The 12,436-nt window shown below is 46.6% G+C and overlaps 2 protein-coding genes across 4 annotated transcripts in view; one reads left to right on the forward strand and one right to left on the reverse strand.

Moving 5' to 3' along the window:
* MARCHF8 (membrane associated ring-CH-type finger 8) overlaps positions 1 to 5,578 on the forward strand; it is a 116,640-nt gene extending 111,062 nt beyond the window's left edge. For all 3 annotated transcript variants that reach the window (XM_056130425.1, XM_056130424.1, XM_056130426.1), the window contains 2 exons: positions 1,135 to 1,282; positions 1,920 to 5,578. In XM_056130425.1, the coding sequence (XP_055986400.1) occupies positions 1,135 to 1,282; positions 1,920 to 2,224 (453 nt within the window). In that variant the 3' untranslated portion in view covers positions 2,225 to 5,578. The remainder of the gene's footprint in view (positions 1 to 1,134; positions 1,283 to 1,919) is intronic.
* A 3,960-nt stretch (positions 5,579 to 9,538) lies between these two features.
* ALOX5 (arachidonate 5-lipoxygenase) overlaps positions 9,539 to 12,436 on the reverse strand; it is a 45,602-nt gene continuing 42,704 nt past the window's right edge. Inside the window, exons 10-15 of the mRNA XM_056130489.1 lie at positions 12,255 to 12,433; positions 11,859 to 11,980; positions 11,443 to 11,543; positions 11,017 to 11,187; positions 9,980 to 10,159; positions 9,539 to 9,773 (exon numbers count right to left, since the gene is read on the reverse strand). Coding sequence (XP_055986464.1) covers positions 9,980 to 10,159; positions 11,017 to 11,187; positions 11,443 to 11,543; positions 11,859 to 11,980; positions 12,255 to 12,433 — 753 coding nt within the window. The 3' untranslated portion in view covers positions 9,539 to 9,773. The remainder of the gene's footprint in view (positions 9,774 to 9,979; positions 10,160 to 11,016; positions 11,188 to 11,442; positions 11,544 to 11,858; positions 11,981 to 12,254; positions 12,434 to 12,436) is intronic.

Here is a 12,436-nt window from a genome sequence, read left to right on the forward strand (position 1 = left end):
ATGTTAGATGCAAGAAGAATCACAAAATTAGTGTTATAGTATAGCAACATGACCAGGTATCTTAAATACACCAAGTTAGGTGATGGTAGAGCATCTCTGATCTTCAGAGAAGGAAGGGGTCATTGGGCTTGAGTAGAATGTGCTGTAGGAAATAATGGGACATCGGTGAGTCTCAGGCAAGAGATTAAATGAGGATATGGTATAAAATTATTAGCATCAGACATTCTAGATATTAAAAGAGACAGGCACAAACTACTTCAGAAGTTTCTCCCATTGACGTCTTATAATTTATTAGGTGCCCACTCCATGCTGATCTCTCAGGTAAGCCTTCTGGCACTTTAACCTGTGTAAATAATCCATGGGGCTCTTATTTCAGCTTCTCCTGCAATAGAGCCATCTGGAAAGAATGTGACAAGAGTTGGCAGAGGATATTCAGAGTGTTTACACTTTATTCTTTTTCTCTACTTTTATGTGTTTTCTTCTGTTTCGGAAACCAGTAAATGAAAAAGAAATCTGGCTATTTGGAATAAATTAATGAGTTCCTAAAGGAGATGGGCCTGGCAGAGACTACTTATACCAGGAACTCTTAGCATCGATTTCCAGCTGTTGCTGCCAATGTAGCAGAGGATCAAAGAGTGAGCGCCTCCTGCCATCACCTTCACGATGTAGTGTGACCCATCTGCTAGTGTGTTGTGGCATCATCAATCCTTTTCTTTGCCTTGCTCATGCCAGTCAGCAAGTCAGGGGCACTTAAAATGTATCGCCTGGATCTTGAGCCAGTACGCTGTTTTCATTAATACTAGAATAATAGAATTCTTTATCAAGCCATTTGAAGTTTGCTTACAAGAATAAGCAGATAAGGGTATTACTGGTGGTGGTTCATAGCTCATCTTGATTCCAGCTGCATTTCATTGCATTGAAAGTTGACTGTCAACAGAATACCAGTGCCTGGTACCTAGTTGAAGGTAAATGGTTTCAAGAGATTGACTGTGGATGTTTGAGGGAAATCATCTAGTTGGGGAAGGGGAATGGTGGGGGAAGCCACTTGTATCCATTTATAACACTTTCACCTCCATTGTAGCCCTTATGTCTGAGAGTCTGAGCTGATTCATGTTCTGCTTGTTGTCTTTCCAGTGGGAGAAGTTGCAGATGACAGCCAGTGAGCGAAGGAAGATCATGTGCTCAGTGACATTCCATATTATTGCCATCACCTGTGTGGTCTGGTCCTTATATGTGCTCATCGACCGCACAGCTGAGGAGATCAAGCAGGGGCAGGCAACAGGTATGTGCTCAGAATGAAAGGGTGAGCTCAGCACAGAGGTCCTGGATGACTCATTGGGGTCTCATGATGGGAGCTTTATTCCACATTGAAGATGCAAGCCAAACCTCAGATGTCTGGGCTTCTAGAGCAAGGCACCAATTATGAGGTACCAACCACCCTTTTTGAATGTTTCTGTTATTGTAATACTTGTTGGGGGTGGGGGGAACCGAAAGCAGTCAAAGCTTGGAGAGTGAGAATATTCACAAACTCCCTCCTGGAAAAGCCAGATAAACGGTAGTGTACTCCTTTTGAAGTAAGGGTTGATGAGTTAAGAATCTGTTGGTTCGACACCCAAAAGGAGAGAGAGAACAAGGGGGAATGCCCTGCCACAGAGGCAGGGTGGGAGGGGGGGTGGGGGGAAATGGGCACTGGTGGAGGGATGGGTATTTGATCATTGTATGACCGAAACTCAGGCACAAAGATTTGTAAATCTACAACTGTACCTCATGGTGCTTCACTAATAAAAAAATAAAAAAATAAAAAAAAATTAAAAAAAAAAAAAGAATCTGTTGGTTATGGGAAGTTCAGCCACTGCTTTATTTACTTCGAATCTTAAATACCATCTGCTGACAAGCTAACCGGGATGTTTCCCTTTCAGGAATCCTAGAGTGGCCCTTTTGGACTAAATTGGTGGTTGTGGCCATTGGCTTTACTGGAGGACTTCTTTTTATGTACGTTCAGTGCAAAGTATATGTGCAATTATGGAAGAGACTCAAGGCTTATAATAGAGTAATCTATGTTCAAAACTGCCCAGAAACAAGCAAAAAGAATATTTTTGAAAAATCTGCACTAACAGAGCCCAACTTTGAAAATAAAGATGGACGTGGAATCTGTCATTCCGACACAAACTCTTCTTGTTGCACAGAACCTGAAGACACTGGAGCAGAAATTGTTCACGTCTGATTGTGTGGAGGGTGTAGTGCTCTTGGACATCTGTGAACAGCTGAAGGAAATTGTTTACTGCCAATTGTGTACTTTTTCTTATGTCCTCTAATAGCATAGACTGGGCAGGCAACTAGTTTCAATGGCTTCTCTTTTTCTAAACCCTCCTTAGTGAATCCCCTGGAAAGCCTTCACCGTGGCTGTGCCCAGTTGGTTGGGTTCCACCTCTGCAAGTGTCTGGGAAGAGAAGGTGGAATATCTACTGCCAGGACACCATGATGGGATGCTGCCTGACTGGGTATTTGCTTTTGGTCTTGAACAGAATGAAAACATGAAACATGCCAGGGGATGGCAGGAGCAGGGTGGTACCAGGCCCTGATGTGCTGCCTCTTCCAGCTGGCAGCCATCCCTCCCTACTGTAGAGATGAGCGTTTGGGAGTCTAGCCATGATGAGAGATTTCCCTCTGTACTCAGGAGAGCCTGGGGAAATGCGCTCCTTCTGCCAATGCTGCCACTGCCGTTTCTCACAAGCAGATGGGCTGTGGTGCTCTGTATATGGTGGCAATTATTCACTAAGCAAACAGCACTTTATAAAAAGAGAGTCTTTATTTTGTAATATGTGTGTCCAGTGGGATTGACATGGAAAAGAACGTCTCATTTAGAAACCTTCCCGTCATTACCCCAATTATTAACATTATGTTATAATGGATCTACAGCCCTTTTTGCCTTATATATTCTAAGAGATGTGATATAGGCTCTGTTAATAAAAGGGACTTGTGACTATAAAGCAGGATAAACAGGTCTGATACTTTTTCATAATATTTTGTGGGAATTAGTGGATGCCAAGTGGCAATTTGAACATAATTCCTATGGATTTGAGCCTGTTTTATGACGTGTCTTTATGTCATAGGCTTGCCTCAGATGTTTCTTTTTCAGCACTGAAAAATGCAGGGTTTATGAGATCTACACAAAAGGAAGTGAGTAAATATAATAAAACTCAATGTTTAAGAGCTATTTCTTTTCAAGTAAAACCTCTCTGCTTTGGCTTCACATTGAATGCGTAAGCCCTGGTGCAGAAGATTACACAGCAAGAGCTGTGAGCACCTGCCACCTCAGCCAGCTTTTCTCCCTGGGAGACTCCTGGAAAACTTCTGGAACACAGAAGCAGCTGGGCTGGATCTGGGACAGTGGCCAGGGGTGAACAGTAATTGCCTTGGTGCACTGTCACTGCCTCCTGCCACACCCTCGCCCTTTGATCGCCTTAACTAGACTGAACAGTTAATCCTGTAGAGGCCCCTGCCCCCTGTGATCAGTCTGTTCAGTCATCAGGGATTATGACAGGATGGTCATCTCCAAGACCATTTTCCTAAAGCAAGACCAAAATCATTGCTATCAGATGACTTTTGTCCCTTGAAAAGTTTGATTTTTTTTGCCTAGCTTCATGAGAGTTTTTTAAAAGTCAACTCCAGGAAAACAGGCTAGGAGGGTCTGTACTGTGACAAGAGTATTCACAGATACTCAACTCGAGCTCTCTAGGCAACTCCATCTGCAGAACCTCCTCTGGAGGGTGAAATGTTTGGGGATTGTGGGGAGCAGGGGTCTGACCCTCAGTCCTCTGCTCCTTAGGTGCCTCAGACTAAGAGAATACAGCAAACAGGATGATTCCCCTGCCTTTCAAAGTGGATGCCTGTGGTTTGGTTTGAATGCCAGGCAGAGACTAGGGCTTCTTGACTCTAGGGTGGCTTTGCCCTGCCATCTCCTTCCACAGGAGTAGTGGGTCTGGATTAAGGAACTACTCTGCCATGGCCTTCCTCTGGCTGGGCAGGTATAGCTTGTCACAGCCAACCTCTGAAACTAGGTCAGCCTACTGTGTGTGTCTCCCAGGCCACTTCCATTTGGTGCCTGTGTTCACTGTGCCCCAAAGTGCAATTACCTACACCCCTTCTCAGCCTGACGAAACCAGGCAGTTACAGACTGTCCACTCAGGGGAGCTGAACCGCGGGGTAGCCCTACCTGTACACCCTAGCAGCTTCTCAGGCAAGGCTTCTTGTCCCTTCCACTCTGACACTGGTGAGTGGTCGAGTGAATGAAGCCTGGGATAGATTTTCGGAGGGGACCCTTCCGCTATCCCCCTCAGTAGGACCCCTTGTGCTGAACACTGAGATGTCTATAGAGAGAAAAGTATCCTTAGGTAGGAACTGCCCATGGGTACCTACCCATTGCAGCTGGTGACCCCTGTGGCATAGGTACTTTGATATTCCCAACACTTATGTTACTCCCATGCCTAGCCAGATTCCCATGTGAAGTCCTCACCTTTCATCTCAGCCTGCACCCCCCCACCCCCCCACCCCCCACACACACTACCCTATGCTGAGCTCCTAGATACTTGCTTGCTGCCTGTGTATAGCCTGTCTCCACATCCTTCCTTCTTGCCTCCCCTAGACTGGCAGACAGCTGCCCTCTTCTCTTTCTCTTTTCTTGCAGTTTCTAGCTGAGCTCCTGGACTCCCATCTTAGTCCTAGCTGCAATCTCTACCCACAGATGGTAACCATGGCTCGCTAAACCCTGGCAAGATTGTGTTGCACTGCCATCTAGTGGGACTGCCGCTCTGCCAGGTGCTCCTTTAGTCGGCCACCTTGCTCTCTAGGTTCTTCAGGAGGTCTTTCTCTCAGTTTCCCCTCATTTTGTATCTGGTTTTAGTGGGAGGGTGACACTTGGATGAGCCTGTAGAAATGTTGGATGACCTTGCAGGTCTCAGACCAGGAGAGCTGGTACTTGTAGGCCAGGCCTGGGCGAGAGATGTCACTCGCAAGCCCTCTCTGATTTTGTCTTCAACCCCAATACTAAGTACAACTCCAGGGATTCCGCCTTTGATTGCCGACAGTCATGTGGCTTCTGTGCCCAAGCGTAAGGATTTTCTGGAAGCGCTGTCAAAGGTCTCTTCTTACTTCAAGCCTCTAATGTCTCTTCCTCTTTCGCTTCAGTCCCATTTCCAGTCTTACATTTCCAAGTGTTCAGGTGCACCTTACCCGACTGCAGACCTCCATGCCCCTCCAGTTGGGCCAGTTTGGGATCTTCAGGGAAGGCCTGCGCCGGTTGGGGCATCTCCTGCTTGCTGCCTGGTGGTAGGATGCAGGGCTGGGGGAAGCCAGGGAACTGGCGCCGGGGACCAGCCTGGTGCAAATACACTTTGGAAATTCTTTCCCTTTGGGTCTGCTCTGAAATACGCAGCTTCCATCTCTAGCCCAAGAGATGACCAAAACAGGGAAGGAAAAAAGGATTTATCTTGAGAAGTAATTAACTTGTGCAGCTCATCACCCTATTTAGATGCAATGTTTATTGAAAGGTGATTGTTAATAAAAAACCAAATTTACACTGGCACGTGTGGTGTAGTTTCTAAAAGGCACTTCACATTTGAAGATTTTCTTAGACAGTTTCTAGTTATCTAAATGTCTAGTTTTTTATCCTTTTGTGTATGTTCACTGTTTCTCAGTATTACCACTTGAAATAATTCTCTGTACAGTGGGGGTTGTTTGTTGATCTACCTGGGAGTGTCTAATTGCAGCAATAAAGCCTTTCTTTAAAAAGGAGTTTTTCCATGAAAGCGTTTTCCTGCAGGGGCTGGGAACATTGATCCGAACTCCTTTTCAGCTTCCTCGTACTGACCCTGCAGACCAGATGGCTCCATAAATTCTAGCTTACTTGAACTGGGAGTAGTGACTCCTTATGTGGGCCACTTAATATAGGTTCCATGAAAAGTTTGGCAATAGAGTATGGTTTCTGAATGTGCAGTATCACTGTATCACTGTCATCTATTTACTCGAGTAGACACCAGTAACGTCCCCATTTGTCCCAGCCCTGAGATTTTAGCAGCCTCTCCTTACTCATCTTTCCCAACATTGCTGTATTGGAGGCTCTTTCAGGGTCAGGGGAACAAGACCCGTTATTGTTACTGTTTTGGGCATATCGAATACACCATGGGTAGCTTGCCAGGCTCTACTGTGCGGGCGGGATACTCTCGGTAGCTTGCCGGGCTCTCCAAGAGGCATATATATATTTCCCTCTATGATTTGTTGCCTACTGTGGTGTGGTAATTATGGAAAATGGGTAGGGAGTGTCTTATGATGTGTCTAACTTTTTAAAAAAATAATTCAAAATGAGCCACATAACAAATCAGAGGTACTTCTGACAAGTGCTCGCCACTGTTCCATTTCTCAGGGCAAAAGGGGTTTGTGAATGGAACATTTTTTTTAAGAAGCCCAGGCCTAGACACAGGAAGATATGACTACAGACAGCTGAAACTACTAAGGTATGTGGTGGCAAGAGGGAGGCGTGCCAGAGCACCCCCAAACACAAATTCTCAGCCATTGTTTAGAGGCAGTGGTGAGATGGATCAAGCTGAGAGAGGAGTTCGCTCCTGTCACTGTGCGAGGGAAAGATGCCTGCCTGGTGGTTTGGTGAGTTACATGAGTTTGAAGAGACAACAGGTGGTGTACTGCTGTTGATAGGCTCAAGGGTCTGCTCCCCTCAAGGGTCTGCTCCCCTCAGGCATTTCTTTCCTGGACACCCACCGCAAAATGATGGGCTGTATGGCACCATGTGGCACACTGCTGGGATACTTCATTCCCCTCTTGGTGGGGTGGTCAACTCCTGTTGGAAGGAAGGTGTCACTGGTGTATGACCTTGCCTGTTCATTTACACAGTCAGTTGATTTCCTGCTGCCATGGCAAGGTTGATTAGTTTGGGTAGATCACGGGGCTGCAAGGCCCTAATTGCTTATAAACTTGATGGAAAATAGCTGACCAGCCCTTGGTATATGTGAATAGCATACCTGGAGGAGGTGTGCAGAGCTCATGTTCTGTCAGGGTTGTGACCAAGCTCTTCCCCAGGGCCTGTCCTTTATCCCAGCCTCTGCAGGGCTTGTGTCTGGGTACATGCCACATCTTGTATGGCTGGGCTGGAAGAGCCAAGAAGGGTGGCCCAAATTAGACTGAAATGGGAAAACTCCAGGACACATTATGCTCAGAATGACAAAAACCAAAGTCAGAGATAGAATACTGAAAGCAGCAAGGTAAATTCCAAAAAAAAAAAAAAGTAATTTATATACAAAGGAAAGGGTTTGCTTTCTTTGTGTATGAATTCCTCTTTTGGAATTTATATAAAAGCAATACCCACCTGATTCACAGTAGTATCAAATGAGACTCTGCAAGCCAGAAGAGAACGGTGGGATATAGTACAAAAATCTGTGAAATGAACACTTCACGAAGAATACTAGCATCCAAGAATCTAGCTAGATTCTCATTCAGATTTGAAGCAACAACAGATCTTCAGGGACAGACCACACTTAGAGAATTCATAGTGTTGAAACTAGTTTTGCAAGAACTGTTACAGGAACTTCTTTAAAGGACTGGACACCTCACAGCATGTGGCATTGAGTATGGCACTCACCATGGCGTAAGAAAGGTATGTTTGCCCTAACTTGCTAAGGGCTTTTATACATTTTCATTCCTCCACCTCCCACTCCAACTCAGTTATGTGGATCACTTCTCCCTTCTATTGCCTTTGGCTCTTTGTATCTCGCTGTGTGTCTTTAAGCCCCACATATGATAGAGATCATTCTGTATCTGTCCTTTTCCTTCTGACCAACTTCACTTAGCATGGTATTCTTTAGTTCCATCCATATTACTGCAACTTGCATGATTTTGTTCTTTCTTAGAGTTCTTGGAGCTTAGTATTCCTCTGTGTGTGTGTGTTTGTGTGTGTGTGTGTGTGTGTGTGTGTGTGTGTGTGTGTGTATCAACTGCTTGATCTGTAGTTGGGCATTTGGGTTGCTTCCAGATTGTGGCTACTGATTTTTTTTCAAATCCATAGATATTTTTGTTTTGTTTTTGTGCCATACCTGAAGATGCTCAGGGCTTACTTGTGGCTCTGCATTTAGGAATTGCTCTTGATGAACTTGGGGAACCATAAGAAATGCCAGGGATTGAGCCCAGGTTGACTACATGCAAGACAAGAACCCTGCCCACTGCACTGTCACTCCAACCTCTCTACAGAGAATTTATTTTATCTTTTACTTATTAATGCGGACACTTATGCAATATTTTTATTTTCTAATATAAAACCAAGATACCTTTTCTTTGGTTAAAGTACTTACAATACTATTCAGATTTTCCCCTTAAAATTTTCTTAATTTGGGGCTGGAGTAATAACACAGAAGATAGGGCATTTGCCTTGCATGTGGCTGATCCGGGTTTGATTCTCAGCATCCCATATGGTCCCCCAAGCACCACTAGGACTAATTCCTGAGTGCATGAGCCAGGAGTAACCCCTGTGTATCGCTGGGTGTGACCCAAAAAGAAAACAAAATTTCCTAATTTTCTTAACTCTCACTAGATTTTACACTTGTAGGATTTACCTACTTTATATAAGTTTTTAAATGTGTAAGCACAAAATTATTTAAAAAAAATTATATACCTCTTAAAAAGAAATTTCTCTTTATCAGCTTAATCATTGATTTGCAATTGGGTGGAATTTCAGATTCGCTCTATTCATCTATGTGTGTGTAGGTGTCACCACCTCCCCAACAGCAAACACAAAATAATATCTTTCCCATATTTAGGATAAAAAATTAAGGGAAACAAACAATAAGGGAACAGCAAATTGTCAGTCATCAGAAGTGGAAATTTACTGAAGATCTATAGAACTGAGGCCTTGGGTGGAGTCCTGGGACACTGGTGGAGGGAAGGAGGAACACTGGTGATGGATCTGAGGTTGAAATGATGTTTGCATGAGAAGTATGACTAACAATATTGTAAATCTTAGTGCCACAATAAAAATGAACAAAAATTGCATGTTATATTAAATAAAAAGAAAGGGAAGGATCTTTCTGGGAAGAGGAGGGGGAAGCAGTGCCATGCCACCCGGGGATAAGGAGCTGTTGGATAGATGTCACTGTCCACTGTCACTGTCCTCCCGTTGTTCATCGATTTTGCTCGAGCAGGCCCAGTAACGTCTCCAATTTTTTTGAGACTTCTTGTTACTGCATTTGGCATATTGAATACATCACGGGTAGCTTGCCAGGCTTGGCTGCACAGAAGTGATACTCTCAGTAGTTTGCCGAGCTCTCCGAGAGGAGCCAGGAATTGAACCCGGCTTGGCCGGACTGGCTGCACGCAAGGCCTTACCGCTGTGCTATCGCTCCATCCCTGGATAGATGTAATAACTAATTTTTTTTTGGCTTGGGGGGATGGGCTATAAGCTAATTAAGGTTATTGTAAAGTTTGAGATGAGAGATATGTTTAAAATAAGCTTTATTTTTATGACAATCTTTTTTATTCAATAAGAATTTATAGGGCATCTATATGCAAAAAATTGAACTAAGCATAAATAGAGTAGAAAATAGTTGTTCTGTATCCCCAACAAGAATAGGCCTCCATCAGTTATCCTGGTTTGCTGTTGCCCCCAGTTATGGAAAAGCTGAGCTGGGCGGAGGGCAGGAAGTACACAGTCCTCACCAGAGAGCCAAGGGCCCAAGCACTGTTCACACATGTTGATCCAAGTTCATTCACCACTGGAGATAAACAAGAAAACACACCAAAGTTTAGCTGTAACATAGCCCAGCTTTGGTTAGCCTGAGACCTGGGACAGTGTGCCAAGGATCTCGGGGGACATCGGAGCAGTACGCTGCCAGGCGGCCTGGCCATGAACATGCCCACCAGCGCAGGTGGCAGTCTGTATGCTGAGTCAGCCTTGAGCAGTCAGTCATACAAGACTTACTCAGATGGCCACACTGTTGGGAATCCGGTCTGGAGACAAGTAATAATAGGGTAGCTTCTTGTTCTTGTTGCGCTCGGCAATCACACTGACTATGGTGTCAAGATCCTTGCGGAATCGGGCCATGGCCTCCTTCACAGGCTTCTCGATGAAATGCTCCTCTGGGTACATGCCTAGAAACAGCTGAGGGCCCAGACATGGGTGGACAGGTTAAGCCTTGATGGGGTCATGGAAATAAACAGATGTTTCCATGTGTCCCCAGTTCCCCTTTTCCCCAGACTGCCCTTTGGGAGGTGTAGAAATGAGTCGGGGATCATCTCCCCATCTCCACCCTCTGGCACTAGCTGATTATATTCAGAAAGTACTCGAGGACAGTGCTACAGTGCTACAGGCAATACAAAATAAATTAGGGCCTCTGTAGTGGTTGGGAAAATTGGAAATAATGTTGATGGGAAGGTGTAATGGTAATGGGATTGAATGTTGTAAATTATTGTGAACAACTTAAAGGAAATTTCTCTACTGAGAACATACGCTATTGAATCCACAATGAATAATGTACAGAAACACATCCACAGAGATGCGAGTGAGGAACACACATTTGCAAAGTTCCTGGAGCAGCTTAAATGTGCACTAGAAGGCCTGGTTGGGCTGACCGAGTGATTCCATGCAGCAGTGTTCACAGTGGTGTGTCTCTGACACGCTCATTGTAGGTGTTGGGAATGGCTGGAAGAACACTCAGGAAAGAGTTACCTGAGTTTTAATAGAGGATGCAGGGAGAAACCCACCTGGAAGAGGTTGGTCAATAGCTGGGCCGAGGGATGAGCCCTTGCTGCGAATGTTACCAGCTGCAGAGTCTCCTGCACTTTTCTGTGCCATCCACCCTGAGCTCCATCCAAGCTCTGGCCTATGGACCTTGTGGGGCCCTCCAGCCTTGTCCAGCTGGCAGCCTGAGCCCTGAGTCCCAAAACCCTGAGCTTGGGGAATGGGCCTAATCTGGGATGATCTTCCCTTCAGGAAGGGTAGGAAGGCCACCCACTCACCTCATTTTCCTGGAACTGGCTCAGTGCCCATACTGCACCCAGATGCCAACAGGAGCGGCCACGGTCTGGCAGAGTGTCCACGATCTGCTCGATGGTCACCACACCCTTCGCTGTCGGTGGTGGGGCCCTCATGGTTGGTGGGGCATTGGGGATCCAGGAGCACCAGTCATACTGTGGGACAGTCACCGATGCAGTGGGTGAGTGTTCCATCAGTGATCAGCTGTGCTGCCACCCATCAGGCCAGGAAAGGCCAGACTGGCCAGGGTTCCCCTTCTCCCCTGCTTGGTGCAAAGTATCCAAGCTGGGAACCCCAACCCCTCCAGGAAAACCAGGAAGGGGGACAACTCACCTCTACTCCTCTGCAGGGGTCAGGGTGAACTCTGGCTCCTGCCCACCCCCCTGAAGGGTTCACCTGCCCTTGCTCACCTGACCGAAGTTCACTGCAGCATGCTGGGCTGAGGCCGTGAAGATGACCACAGTCAGGTACTCGGATAGTTTCTCCTTGGTCTTGATGGACTTGGGGAAGCCTGAGGCAGAGTCATGGGCTTACTGAGACCCAGCACTCGGACAGGACCCCAAACAGGCAGACCCCCTGTCCTGGGGCTCCACCATACAAGTACTAGAGGCTTCAGATATGAGCAAGACACACAAGGACCAGCAGCTCGGCCAGTGGACTGACATTTTGAATTATGGGCTGTAGGAAGTCCCATGAGGGACTCTGGTGGGTCTCTGGCCCCATCTCTGCATGCGGAGGCAGATGCCACGAGACAAACGGAAGTCATGAGAAGTCAAGGGAATTCAGAGGTGCAGAGCAGAGCAGGAGGAGATGGGGCAGTCCCTACCTGAGGCCTTCCTGCCTCGCATGCCGTACACGTAAACGTCCTTCAGGAAATCCTGCAGCTCCTGGTCCTCCACCACCACCTGGTCACTCTCGTAGTAAATGTTTATCACCTCGGCCGTGAACCTGGCTCAGGGTGATGCAGTCAGCGGTGCAGAACAGGACTTTGTGAGTGCCCCATCAGTGACTCTGTCAGTCCTTAATATCCAGGCTCAGTCTGCACCCCTGTCCCTACATGGTATAGCCCCTCGCAACCCCCAACATCCCAGTCTTCCATCACTGCCCTCAGGAGGCACTGGACCAGGTTTAGCCCAGCTCACCGACTGCTGAGGCCCCTGATGTCCCTCAAGGGCTCCACGCCCACCCCAGAGCAGCCCTAGCAGCCCCTGTGTGTACTCACTTCCTGATGGCCTCCCACACCAGGAGCCCGTCATCCCGGTAGAAGTAGTAGGGAATGTCCTCTGTGTTGTCCATGCCCCGGGCCTTGATGGCCTCAGGGAAGCACAGTGAGGTGTAGGTCAGGTCCTCCATGGCCCTCTGTACCATCTGCACGTGTCCTCCACCCCCTGTGGCATTGGCCTG

This window comes from Sorex fumeus, unplaced genomic scaffold (genome assembly GCF_029834395.1).
Source record: "Sorex fumeus unplaced genomic scaffold, SorFum_2.1 ptg000078l, whole genome shotgun sequence".
Classification (NCBI taxonomy): domain Eukaryota; kingdom Metazoa; phylum Chordata; class Mammalia; order Eulipotyphla; family Soricidae; genus Sorex; species Sorex fumeus.